At 34.9% G+C, this 13524-nt stretch overlaps 1 protein-coding gene across 1 annotated transcript in view; it reads right to left on the bottom strand.

Annotated features, from left to right (window-relative positions):
• LOC136030708 (cytoplasmic dynein 2 heavy chain 1-like) overlaps positions 1-13524 on the bottom strand; it is a 575385-nt gene that overhangs the window by 283658 nt on the left and 278203 nt on the right. Inside the window, exons 39-40 of the mRNA XM_065709779.1 lie at positions 5253-5482; positions 193-298 (exon numbers count right to left, since the gene is read on the bottom strand). Of these exons, the coding sequence (XP_065565851.1) occupies positions 193-298; positions 5253-5482 (336 nt within the window). The remainder of the gene's footprint in view (positions 1-192; positions 299-5252; positions 5483-13524) is intronic.

Genomic DNA, 13524 nt, shown 5'->3' with positions numbered 1-13524 from the left:
TTCACAGGTGGGACACAGGGACACAACTACAATGGCGCGTAACTAATATGGCGCGTAACGACTTACGTGCGCGGGGGGGCTTGGGGGGGGGGGTGTGAAGCGCCCCACCAACTAGGTGTTGGGGTGGCGCGAAGCCACCCCAACAGCTAATATATTAATATTATCATGATATATAAAATCGTTTCAACTTACTTCTTTGATTTTTCGAATTATAATTCGGTGGTCCAGAAACTTTGCCCCTGTTACGAAAACAGGTTTCTCAAATCCCAGCTGACTGCAAGCAATAGAAACAATAAAGCTGAAAAATAAAGCAATATTACTATAAAAAGGGGTGGTCAGATATTTTATTTTGCCACACTCTTGTTACTACATCTTTTAAATGTATTATTTTTATATATTGTTAATGCCAGGGAGTCAATATATTGTATGCATTGTCCAGACAAGTTATATTAAAAAATAGTATATTACTTGGGTACAAAGAGGAGCATGATTTTTCGAATTATGATTCGGTTGTCCAGGAACTTTGCCCCTGCTATTAAAGTAGGTTTCTCAATTCACAACTGATTGCAAGTATTGGAAATATTAAGGCTAAAAAAGAAAGGAACATTACTATAAAAAAAAGGTGGTCAGATATTTCATTTTGCCTTACTCTTGTAACCAATCTTTTAAATGTACTATTTCTATTTTGTTATTGTCAGGGACTCAATATATTGTATGCATTGTCCAGAAAAGGTATACGAAAAACTAATATAATACTTAGATACAAAGAGGAATAGCATTGAGGACCTTCTACCTTAAAGGATCCAAGACTCTGCTGTTCACATATGACATAAGAATAATGCACAGTCCTGAAAAAATTCGTCAATAAAAAATATCTGGTCATTAGGAGCCTAAAAGAAGATATTTTTGTTTTTCTCTTATTTAACTTCGTCTCTTTACTTGATGAAATTGTTGCATATTTCATATTCGAAAAAAATTATTACAACTTGATAAAAGTCGTTTACAGATATATCATTCATCATATATAAGTGACTATTGCTTTTTGCAATCGAAAAAAGAGGCAAGGATGAGATCGCATGATTTTGGAGTAAACTTCGAAAAAAAAAATCAGTGCGAAAGAACTTCGAAAAAAAATAAACAAAATGAGTTAAGAGGAAAAACTAAGGAGCTTCTGGAAACAATTTATCTCCAACACACTAAGAAATAAGTTTTTTTGCTACCCAGAAGGATTAAGATTAATCTCAAGTTTGAAAAGGAAATTTTGAGGCACTTATGAAAATTAGTAAATCGACCTATAGACCTCTTATCTGCTCACCACCTACCGTTCGACACGCTTTCAATTTTAGTCAAAATTTGGATATTTACGTATAGATATATTGTTTTGTGATTATTTTTAGAGCACTCAGAGACAAAAAATTACAAAAATTTGTTTTTGTAATAAAATAGGTCGAGCGACTTGAGCCAATAGTCATGAAAACTTTAACAAAAAAGAATTCCAATCACAATTAACACATAAGAAAAATTAGTTTAATGTTGATTGCAAATACATAATTTTATTTTTTTTTTATTTTAATGCTACCCATTAAAAGCTCGGAACATGGGAAAAATTTCCCAACTTGCGAAAAAGAGGGAAACACCTTCAAAAAGTCAAGCGGGCTTTATAAGTCTCACTTAAGAAGTTTTAAGCTTCTATCTAGAAAATTTGGAATTTGTAGTTTTCGCCAGAAAAAATATCACGGGTGGGTTCTTATTTATTTTTACTTTTTTTTTTCAAAGATGATCGTATTGAACTAATTACCCTAAAAGATTGAGAGAGCACTCATTCGAATGGCAATCAAAAGTTCGAATGCCCTTTCTAAATGACTAAAAGATTACTACTACTGCTAAGAAGTCACGGCAGCACCAAGTCACCTGAGACCAACAAAGCCAGACACAGTCATCCTCTGTCCCAATCTATTCAAAGCCCCCCTCCTAATATCCTCCAAGGGAGTTCCTGCTTCCCTAAAAATTTTCCCTACAACATCCTTCCACTCAAACCAACGGTGATCTGACTTTCCTTAATCCCCTAACGGTAGACCGAAAAGGACAATCTTTGACAATATGTCATCTTCATCTGCAGACTTGTTGTGACTTAGTTGTAATTATTCCTAGACTACATTACTAGTTCTCTCATTCCCTTTGAAATTACAGTCTCCTTCTTCTTCTTCCTCTTTTCTCTTGGTGGTGATTTACTTGTAACTATGCCTCCAATACATTACTAGTTCTCTCATTCCCTTTGAAATCGCAGCCTACTTCTTCTTCCCCTTATCTCTTAGTTGTGATATGTTGTGACTTAGTTGCAGCTATGCCTCCAATGTATTACTAGTTATTGTTGATGTAATTGAATCGAGCTTCCAGAATTTCTTCTTTATGCTCCGATATATTACTAGTTCTCTCATTCCCTTTGAAATTACAGACTCCTTCTTCTTCTTCCTCGTCTGTCTTAGATGTGACTCGTTGTGACTTAGTTGTAACTATGCCTCCAATACATTATCGGTTCTCTCATTTCCATTGAAATTACAGCCTCCTTCTTCCTCTTCCTCTTCTTTCTTAGTTGTAACTTGTTGTGACTTAGTTGTAACTATGTTTCCAATGCATTACTAGTTCTCTCATTCCTTTGAAATTGCAGACTCCTTCTTCTTCTCTCTTAGTTGTGATATGTTGTGATTTAGTTCTAAATATGCCTCCAATATATTACTAGATATTGTTGGTGTAATTGAATCGGGCTTCCAGAATTTCTTCTTTATGCTCTAATATATTACTAGTTCTCTCATTCCTTTGAAATTGCAGCCTCCTTCTTCTTCTCTCTTAATTGTGACTTGTTCTGAAATAGTTTTAACTATACCACCAATACATTACTAGTTCTCTCATTCCCTTGTAAACTACAGCATCCTTCTTCTTCATCCTCTTCTCTTTTAGTTGTAACTTGTTGTGACGTAGTTGTAACTATGCTTCCAATACATTACTTGTTCTCTCATTCCTTTGAAATTGCAGACTCCTTCTTCTTCTCTCTTAGTTGTGACTTATTGTGACTTAGTTTTAACTATGCCTCCAATACATTACTAGTTCTCTCATTCCCTTTGAATTTGAAGCCCCCTTCTTCTTCTTACTCTTCTCTCTTAGTTGTGACTAAGTTGTAACTATAACTATGCCTCCAATGCATTACTAGTTCTCGAATTCCCTCTGAAATTGCAGCCTCCTTTTTCTTCTTCCTCTTCTCTCTTAGTTGTGACTTGTTGTGACTTAGTTGTAACTATGTTTCCAATACATTACTAGTTCTCTCATTCCCTTTGAATTTGAAGCCTCCTTCTTCTTCTTACTCTTCTCTCTTAGTTGTGACTAAGTTGTAACTATAACTATGCCTCCAATGCATTACTAGTTCTCGCATTCCCTCTGAAATTGCAGCCTCCTTTTTCTTCTTCCTCTTCTCTCTTAGTTGTGACTTGTTGTGACTTAGTTGTAACTATGTTTCCAATACATTACTAGTTCTCTCATTCCCTTTGAATTTGAAGCCTCCTTCTTCTTCTTACTCTTCTCTCTTAGTTGTGACTAAGTTGTAACTATAACTATGCCTCCAATGCATTACTACTATTTCTCTCATTCCCTTTGAAATTGCAGCTACCTCCTCCTCCTTATTCTTCTTCTTCTTTTTCTCTCTTATTGTGACTTTAGAAAACTACCTAGCGGCAAGAAAGATTGCTTTTTTTTAACTAAGGATGAAAAATCTTTTAAATACTGATTTATGACCGTGAAGAGCTGATAAAGTAAATGACGAAGATTTTTTACATAGATTTTTCACAAGACACACAATTTTGAAAAGGTTTAGGGGCTTAGAACCTTAGCATCGTGGTAAATAACAAAACAAAATAAATGGATAATTATTATGCAGGAACTATCTAAGCACTGAATCGGTAAAAAAAACAAAGGGGAGTCAAGAATTGGGTCTATCACCCCTTGTAATTTCTTTTTCTTTCAATATGGTTTTTAGCAGAAAGAAAATCAAGTCGTGACATATTTGAAATAAAATTATTTAATAGTTTTTAATACGAATCTTTCGATGAAGTGAGACTGAATATTTTTTCTTTGAGATGAAGATATTTTTGTTTGCCTAAATACAAAACAATAAAATATGCGTGATCACTTTGAATGTGGGCAGAAATTTCATGGAGCCTCCAACAACCCCATTTTCCCTACTATTCCTTGTAAAAAAAACTTTCCATACTGGGCCTTGTTTGAATTGAAATAATAAAATATGTTTAGTGTATGTTATTAGTTGAACCAGGAGAAGACTGGAGTGCCAAGAGTATGGCAGGCAATTTAATAGCTACAGATTTTTTTTTTATACTAAGAATTAACACATTTTAATAATCTTGGACAAGAAGGAGTTAGCTGAGATTTTTTCTTAGTGCTGTTCCAAAACTCCTATTTAAAATACTAAAGAAAGCGACAATGAGGCCCAACAGTTCAAACTGGTCAAAGAAAAGCTTATAAATATATAAAACGTAAAAAACAAAAAATCAGGAATCCTTTTTTTGGAAAAGAACATCTATGCGTAGTTTTGCAGTTTTATAGTAGTAGGTGACAAATTACAAACAAATACAAGAAACGAACAAACGTGGGAAAAATTAAGCATTAAAATAAAAGTAAAAACACTTGACTTTTCAATTAGACGAAGAAGTTGTGACTCTAAAAGTAAACGCTAAGCAGTAGCTTTTTAAGATGAAGCTCCAACGTTTAGATGCGTCTCAATAGCGATGTATGGACATTTGCGGACATTGTCACTTTTATTTTATAAACACGCATGTGAAAGCTGCTTAAGAGACTATACGAGTTACATAAAAAGTTTTGTTCAAAAACAATACTTTTGATATACATGCTTCAAAATTTTTGGAATATTTGAATGCTGTGAACTCTTTTACTTAAACCTGTAAAAAGTTTCTAAGAATTTAAATGTGGTGCGCATTTAAATGTGGTGTGATTATGCTTGTATGATAAATAGTTAGATGCCTATAGGTAGTTGACCGAAAATGCACGCCACATTTTAATTTTTGGAAATTTTTTTACAAGTTCGAGTAAAGAGTTGCAAAATTCAAAATATTCAAAAAATTTTGGAGCATGTACATCTAAAGTATTCTTTAGAACCAAAAAATTCATTTTCCCTTTTTAATGATTTCGTTTCTTCAATTTTAGTATTTTTGTCAATTCGAACATACCTTTTCCCAGAGCTAGACGGGCCTTGTAAGAATAAAATCTTTTCTCCATGAGTCAAAAACTTCTTTATGTATTCAACACAACTGGATGTTTGGGATGTTGTGAAATGTCCATCATCTTCATCAAACAAAAAATCGGCATCAGCGTATGTCATTCTGTCTAAATCAGAATTGTATAACAGTTCATTGGCGGGCACCCCGGGTGGGAGGTTCTCTCCAAATTCCGTAAATATCTAAAAAAAAAAGCAAGAGCAAGTAATAACGAGTCTAAATACTGATTAATGTGATAAAAAAACAAAAAAAGTTTCGTCTCGTAATTCTACTTCCAAACTCAAACCAATATTTTGGCAATTCTTTTTGAAATACTATTTTTATACGATTATATATAGTTAACGTCCTGTGATGGCGCAGTGGATTTGACCTTAGCTTGGTAATACGGGACCCAGAGATCGAATCAAGCTGCAGGAATGCACTGCAGGGCCGACGCAGGGACCTTAGTAGTCAAGAAGCGTCGTTAATTCGTAAATAATAAATATGTAGTTAACTCTGTGCATGGGTTTGATTCCTGGCACGGCTGGTTATTTAGTATGGGATGTGGGTCAGTGGCGTGACTCCGTAAGCTTGGCCAGAGTCAACCAGCTCTAAATGGGTACCTGGAGAAATCAGGGAAAGGTAAGAAGGAAGGATGTGGGAAAGCACAAGATGGCTGGCCCTCCGCTCCTCATTGCATTTCCTACCAAAGGGGCCACGGAACGGAGATAAGCACAGCTGTTTCGGACCTTGAAAGTCTAGTGCCGTCATAGTTACTTATTAAACGTTAAAGGCGCAACGTCATAATGAAATCAAAGACATGCAACGGCCTGTAATCTGAAGGATTGGGGGACCAGAAGTGATTTTGAAAATCTTATGAGTCTGCTTATTATATGTCCGAGGCTAATTTGGCAATACAGACATAAAGATGAGTAGAACGTAAAAATATATACGTACTAAGCGTATGCATTAAAGATGCTGGAGGCATTATGTCTTGTTGAAATCAGAGGTTTAATAGTTTTCAATATTTTTGATTAGAGCTCTGAAGCAAGTCCCTTGGATATGTGATAAATCTAACACATCCCAGTATAGTCGTAAATATTCTACAAATGAACTCTAATTTTCACAGAATTAATACTTTAGCAACATTGAGATCCATGAGGCACTAAAAATACTGTCAGACGAATTTGGGCACTTCGAGCTGGACTTGCCGGGAATTTCTTAGGGTAAAGCATTTCCAATATCCACCAGAATCACTACTTAAAAATCTATTAGCTGGCTGATTTAGGCTTATTTATATCTGTAGCTAATATGTAGATGTCCAAAATCTAAACTCGTTAAATACATTTTTCGCAAACTTTAGGTAGGTTGCTCCTGGTCGAAAACACAGTAGCACAAGGACTTTAAAGTGATTGGTTAAAGGATTAAAAGTACAACCCCAGGGTCCATAATCTATTCAACATATTTCCAACATCCTTTATATTTCCCCCCTACACATTGCATAATATGATAATATGATAGTATGAGAATTTCTAAGGGAATGGTCCAAATTTGTTATATATTAGTCGGTAAAACAATTTATAGTCTGTGATTTAGAGGCCTGTATCTTTCAGGGGGTGGCTCAGATCTACTGTGGTTTGTTTAAGGGTGGTTTCTAGGGTAACTGAAGATGATGATATTCAGATATTGGGGTATACTGGCTCACAAGCGTGAAAACAGGTCAAGTTTCATCTGTAGACCCAAAATTAGCCATAGAGGATATCGCTGCAGTTTTATTTTAAGAGCTTCTGTAATGGAAAGCGAGTGAATTTATAAACTATATGTATTCTGGATCCCAAAGATGATCAATTCTCTGCCCTATTTTATTTTATTCTAAGACAAAATTAAAATAAACTAACAGCCTCTAACTTAAAAAAATACTTCATTTTCAAGTGTTTCTACTACTTCATATTTTTCTAGACATTTTTTCGAGATAATTTCACTCTAATCCAAAGTGGAGCACCTTTGCTACGCTTTCAAGTTAAACTGGAAAAGACATCCTCGATCACTTGGGTTGACCATGAAAAATACCAGTTGATGTTAGCTTTCGCTCGGATTAAGACCACACTAACTAGTGAGTAATTGTGATGCACAGCATAAGTATATACGTTGCTTCTAATGTGTTATGATAAAATAATGATTGTGTTGCTGGACAATTTCATGGATGACTATTATGATCATGAGAAGCGTAGAAGACAATATCGCGCTCATTCAGGCAGGGCCAGGACCCTCAATAAAGGCATAAAATCCATAGTTTCTAGAAATTTGGAATAGCTGTTAAAGAGTTTATACAGGATCACAAATAGCTGGTATGCACTTTTTAGCATACTCTTCCCTGAGTTCTTAGGACTTTGTTGTAAATTTCACTCGTCAGTTACAATATTTGGCTGATAACTATAAAACGGGGAAAATTAGTAGGTTTGTCTCAAAAAGGCAGTCAATCACCAGTGATATTTTCAATATTGTAGCTTCAGCTTACAAGATTGAATTTACAAAAAACCCTTGAAAACTTTGAAAACGTAGAATAAAAGGTTTACTTTTAGAGAATTACGCGTTATAAGAAAATAAGATAATATTGTATTGCATAAAGATGCTGTTATTATTTAAGTTCTGAGTTCAGAACCAAGGAAATTTCTTGGAAATTTCTTTGTATTTCTCCCGATGAAAAATACTCTTGATGAAAAATGATTCTTCTCGATTTATTCTGAATCTGAAAGAGTTAAACAAAGATGTTTCATTAACACCATTTAACACCGTTTATTTTTTTAACAACACATTAATTTAATTAAAACCATTTAATTAACACGCTAAACACCATTTTAAAATGGAAATTTTCGGTGTGCGGCTCTTCGGTTAATGAAAAAAAAATTATTATATGACCTCTGTTGACTTTTTCGATTTTACTATTTATGTCTTGTTGGTCTTGATGATAAAATTTAGCTTTGTTTGAAGAAGATTGTTGCGAGGTTTTATTGCCAAATTGGTTGTTAAGAGCCGCAAGTGTTCTTACAAGACACGTGAAAACAGTTTTCTCCCTACTTCGACAAAGGGTATTCGTCTGTTTTTTATTTGGATGATTCAGCCTTTCTGGGAAGATTATTTTCAGAATGTCGAACAACATTCATGAAACAGTGAAACCACTTTCAGAATTGAGGGTTTGTCAATCAACTGGAAAATTCAAGTTAACAAATAGAATTTCTGGGTTTCAGTTAGATTCCCAATCAATACGTATTTTCCTGCTGGAAAGAAAAACTAAAAAGGTTCGTGATTTTGTTCCAAAGCTTCTTAGTCCAGAATCGACTACAATTCAAGAATTGGCCGAAACTCTAGGTGTTCTTGTTTCAATCGTCCCAACAGCGGATAATAATCGAAGAACAAATAATTGCTCTCGGAGCTTCGAGTTCTGGTACTAAGGAATCGGGCTTGATATGGCTCTTGGAGCCCTGAAATTAGTTCTAGGAACACCAGCACACAAAAGATCCAGCACCAGGAGCCCACAAATAGGTTTTAGAACCTCCGAAACTGGCTCTACGTAATCCATAAGAAATCCATGACCATAGAAATGACAGAAAACGGAAGGCTTCTCCGAAAAGCACCAAGGCAAAATATGAAAACAAAGCACGTCAAATGACACTATTTATAAGGGTTTTTGAGGAACGTTCTGGTACTAAGGAATATCCCAAGATCCGTAAAAAGCTTGCCAAATTTACAAACAGAGCTATATCTGAACCTCTGGAAATAGGGAAGCTGAAGGGTTTATTTGAGTGTCACACTTGGCCCGTGAATACCAATAAAATTGTTGTTCCCAAGGTTTACACTGAAACTTCAAGGATACTAGGGCACTTCAAGTGCAACAGACTATTGCTCACTCAACCTTTTATGTTCTAGAGGCAGCAAGTGTGACTATTTAGCTGGAAACCATGATATCAAAGAAAAGGTTGTCAAAAGCCTAAAAGATACAATTCACATTATGATCTCAGATACGCTCACTGATTATGATCTCGGTTTAAAAGACCTCATTCGACGATATTCAAAATGAGTCCAGATCTTATGGTAACATCATCCTTATGTGCCCCTGAAGTTAAAGTGACGGAGTTTCTTTTTCGCATGGATTTTTTGTTGCCAAAACACCATCCAAAGCCAAATCTGTGGTGGATTTTGAATAATCGTTTTGATGACCAAAACCATGCAAGGGTAGGGGATCTACCATTATTGCCACTGGCAGAATAAGGCTCCCGTCCGAACTATCGCAGAAATTAGGACCTTTAACCGAAAAGTGGAGTCTTTGAGTGCTCAAGCACTAAAACCCGCACAGGGCAATATTGAGGCCAAACTAACTTTAACATCTGATATAAGTTCGGAAATACAATAGAGGTTGGATATTCCCAATTATTCTTCTAAAGCAATTGAGCCGAGATTAGTTGACAAAAATTTGTGTGTGATGATGGATCAAAACTAGGCTTGACATTTGTGGATGAATATTTCACTAAAACGACTACAGTTACATGGTCCTCAGAAGAAAAGGGATTTGACATCAATATTTCAGAAACAAAATCTGTTTATCTGAGATTAAACAGCTTTGCTGAGGATAGCAAAGGCATGCATGCCTGGCTTTGTTCGGACAATTAAACTACAGTAGCTTACATAAATAAAAAGAGAGGATAAAATCTTAGTTTTATGATTATCTCCTAAATAAGGTTTGACAGCTGGTTTTGCAAGGTAAAGGGTGGTTATCTGAAAATATATGCCTGGAGTTGCTAATATCACTTATGAGGTATCACGAAACTTTGAAAATGAAAAAGATGAAAATTTAGCATTCGAAATTATTATCTCTTTAGTATCTCAGTTGATAGACATTGATTTATTTGCAACTAGTTAGAATTATCAGATTGAACAATTTGTTTCTTGGAAACCAGATCCAGAATGTTTTTTTTAGAAACAATTGCAACGAGTTGGAAGCCTGATTTCTTCTATGCATTCCCCATTTAGTTCGCTTCTGAAGAGCCTTCAGAAAGCAGAAAAGGATTAGGCAACTGGCATTTTCATCATTCCAAACTGGACCACGTAAGTCTAATATCCCTTACTATTAAGACTTTTAGTACGAAGTCCCATACTTCTACCAGATGATAATTTGATTTTGCTTCTGCCACAAAAACTAATCTTGCACCATCCATTGTCGAAGACGTTACGCCAAGCGACTTGAGTCGTCTCAGGCACGGTCTTTACCACCAAGGCTGTTTTCCTTCCATAGTCGATATTATCAAGGATTGATGGCGGGGTTCAACTAGGTACCAGCAAAGGGTTTACATTGAAAACGTGTCGATTTTTGTGGAAAAAACGTGATCCACCCCTTGGAGGTAAATCTACTAAAGACCTTGACCTTTCTTATGGAGCTTTTCGCTCAGGTGTCGGATATACCGCACAAATACTGTTAGCAGCGCTTTAACGGCAATTTTACCAAGCCTTTTTTTGGGAAAATAATTAAATCACAAGAAGCTCATGAGAGGTGTCTTTAATAGACTGCCTAATCTTCTCAAACTTTCTAGTATTTGGGATGTAAAACGTGCATTTGATATCTTTAGATTACCAGTTTCGTATATTGAAAATCTTCAAACAAAGACATTAACAAAAAAATTGCCAATTTTATTGATTTTATCAGCTTGTGAAAGAGTTCAGATTTAGGTCAGTTTGTCACATTGTAATTTGATACATAGTGGCGTTGAAAGTTTTGTTTTTCAAATCAATTTGTTATTAAAAACAACGAAACCCTGCAACCACAAATCAGAGGTTCAATTTTGGCCTTCCTTATGTCCGGTGACGCATCTAGCTACTTGTATTAGAATTACGAAACATAAAAATAGAGACGACGGAATATTTCTTACATACTTTAGACCATATATTGCCGGGTCCAAGTCATCTATTTCTAGATTGATCTAAGAAGATTTATTTCTGGCAGTTATAAATCTCAGTGTTTGTGGTGCTCATTGCACCAGATCTAGCCTTAAAGCAATGCTCTTAAAGCGACGCAGTGCTTGAAGTTCCCACCTTAAAGCAATGCTCTGCAACAAACCAATAGGAACCAGACGACAGTTATCTGTGTTTGAAATTTATTCATTGTATTTTTTGTTTTTGAAACATCTTGCTATAAATTAATTTTTTACAATAGCATCCTTTTACAAATAGGGCTATTGTTGATTGTTAGTGATAGTTTAGCTCACGGTTAACTTTAAATTCTCGGTTTAACTCGAACGTCTAGCTAAGGTGCTCCACTTTGGAGTAGAACTGATGAATTAAACGAAAACTTACCAAGTTTGAAGTTTGATTGTAATTATACTCCAAAAAAGGAGCACTATTTTAGCTGAGTGTTCAACTGTCCTCTTTGTTTCCCTTCCCGTTCAACTTTCAGCACTTCACCATGAGCTTAGCCATTGCAAACTACAAAAACCTTAAAATATTGATATTGTTCATGGTCAATCCAAGTGATTACGGACATCTATCTCAGTTGAACTCAGTAACTCAGTTTGAAGTAGAATTACCATCAAACTTCAAATTTGGTAAGTTTTCGATCAATTTATCTATTTTTTACTTTATTTTGAGATTCTTCAAATTATTTTTAACATTCTGGTAAAACTGTGACAGTAGAAATTCGGTTTTTCGTGGAGTTATGCGTTTTCTATTTATGCCTGTGACATGGTTACAGAAACATTGTGTTTGTACTATTCGGCTATTTTTCACAGTAGCGAAGCACAACTATATATTAAAGCATTTAAGAAATTTTACTATGTCATATAATGCAACCTGGAGGCTCAAAATGGCGTAAAGGGAAGTGGTAAAAACCACCATATTTTGAGGAAATGTTGTTTCTAAGCTAGACATAATCTTCTAAGCCCCCGACAGCCCCAAAAATGACTTTGTCACAGATATAGTTAAAAAGATTACGCTCCATCAAAAAGAAAATATAACGATCATTTATGCATCAGAATTTTCAAAATAATTTGCATAGCCCCAAGATAAAGTAAAAATAGGGTTGCCATGAAGAATTTTGAAGAGAAAATAAAAAAAAATCTTTAGAAATACTTGAACAAAGAAATATTGTTTATATTTAAGGCCCCTAGCTCGTGCTTCATTTATCTGTGCGTAAAATAACAAGTAAAATAACAACACCAACAGCTCATCTTTGAAATTAAAAAAATACAATTTATTATAGCATGCTCTTGTATAGCATGCTCTTAACCATGTTCTTGTAGGCTAACTTGGAGTTTACAGTTTAAAAAGTTACCTATTCAGCACAGTTTCGATCCTGCATGCCCAAATTTCCAAAATTAGAGTTATTGGCTACCCTAAAAATTACCCTCAATCAACTGCAGCAGATATGTGCCACCATCTCCAGACATCTTCTAATATGTCTGGTATAGGATAACAATCTTCAAGCACCATTAATGGTGCATTGGACATCAGGCCGAAGTTTTTTTTTTACAGGGAGAGGTAGGAAGCCTCTAGCCCTAATTGCTGGATTAGAGGCCTTGGTTCCATATTACCAAGCACTATGCTGGTGCAGGGTCAACATTATGTTATTTTTAGATGTAAAAATATTTTTTCATGAGTTTCTTAAATTAAAATTCATCAAATATATAGTTCGTATGTTTTTGCTTCTGCAAAAACATGAGAGCATTGAAAAGTTTCCCCGATATAAGTTTTTTCAATCGTTCTTTAAGATTTTTAAGGTTTTGTTTTTTACTTTATCTTCTTGTATATTTTAGTTATTTTTATTGTTTTTGTTTTCATTGATAAAGCTCCTAGATGTTGATAAGTCCGATTAACAGACTTGTCTTATTACTGAGTTGACTACTGAAAATTTACTTCCACTTTTGAAACCTGTTCAGATTGGTCTAAGCTAAGCACATGTATGAATAGGGCTTATTAGAGATTGAAATATTCGGTATCTATTGGTATATTACGTTTGACGTCCTATGTAATTTTCAAACCATTAAAACATACATATAGTTTCCTTTTATGTATATCTTGTCCTTGCTGGAAGTTGAACGACACTCGTGCCTTAACAAGGACCTCATTTTCATTCGTCACATTTTATGTCCATTTTAACTACCTTTTCCATTCATTAGTATTTTTGCTTGTTTCAAGTTTTATTTTTCATTCATTGTAGCTTATATTCGAGTTAAGCTTGATTTCTTATTTGAGCAGAGGA

This window comes from Artemia franciscana, chromosome 8, assembly GCF_032884065.1.
Source record: "Artemia franciscana chromosome 8, ASM3288406v1, whole genome shotgun sequence".
Taxonomy (NCBI): Eukaryota; Metazoa; Arthropoda; class Branchiopoda; order Anostraca; family Artemiidae; genus Artemia; species Artemia franciscana.
The sequence above is the reverse complement of the archived record's forward strand: the minus strand, read 5'-3'. Positions and strand labels throughout refer to the sequence as shown.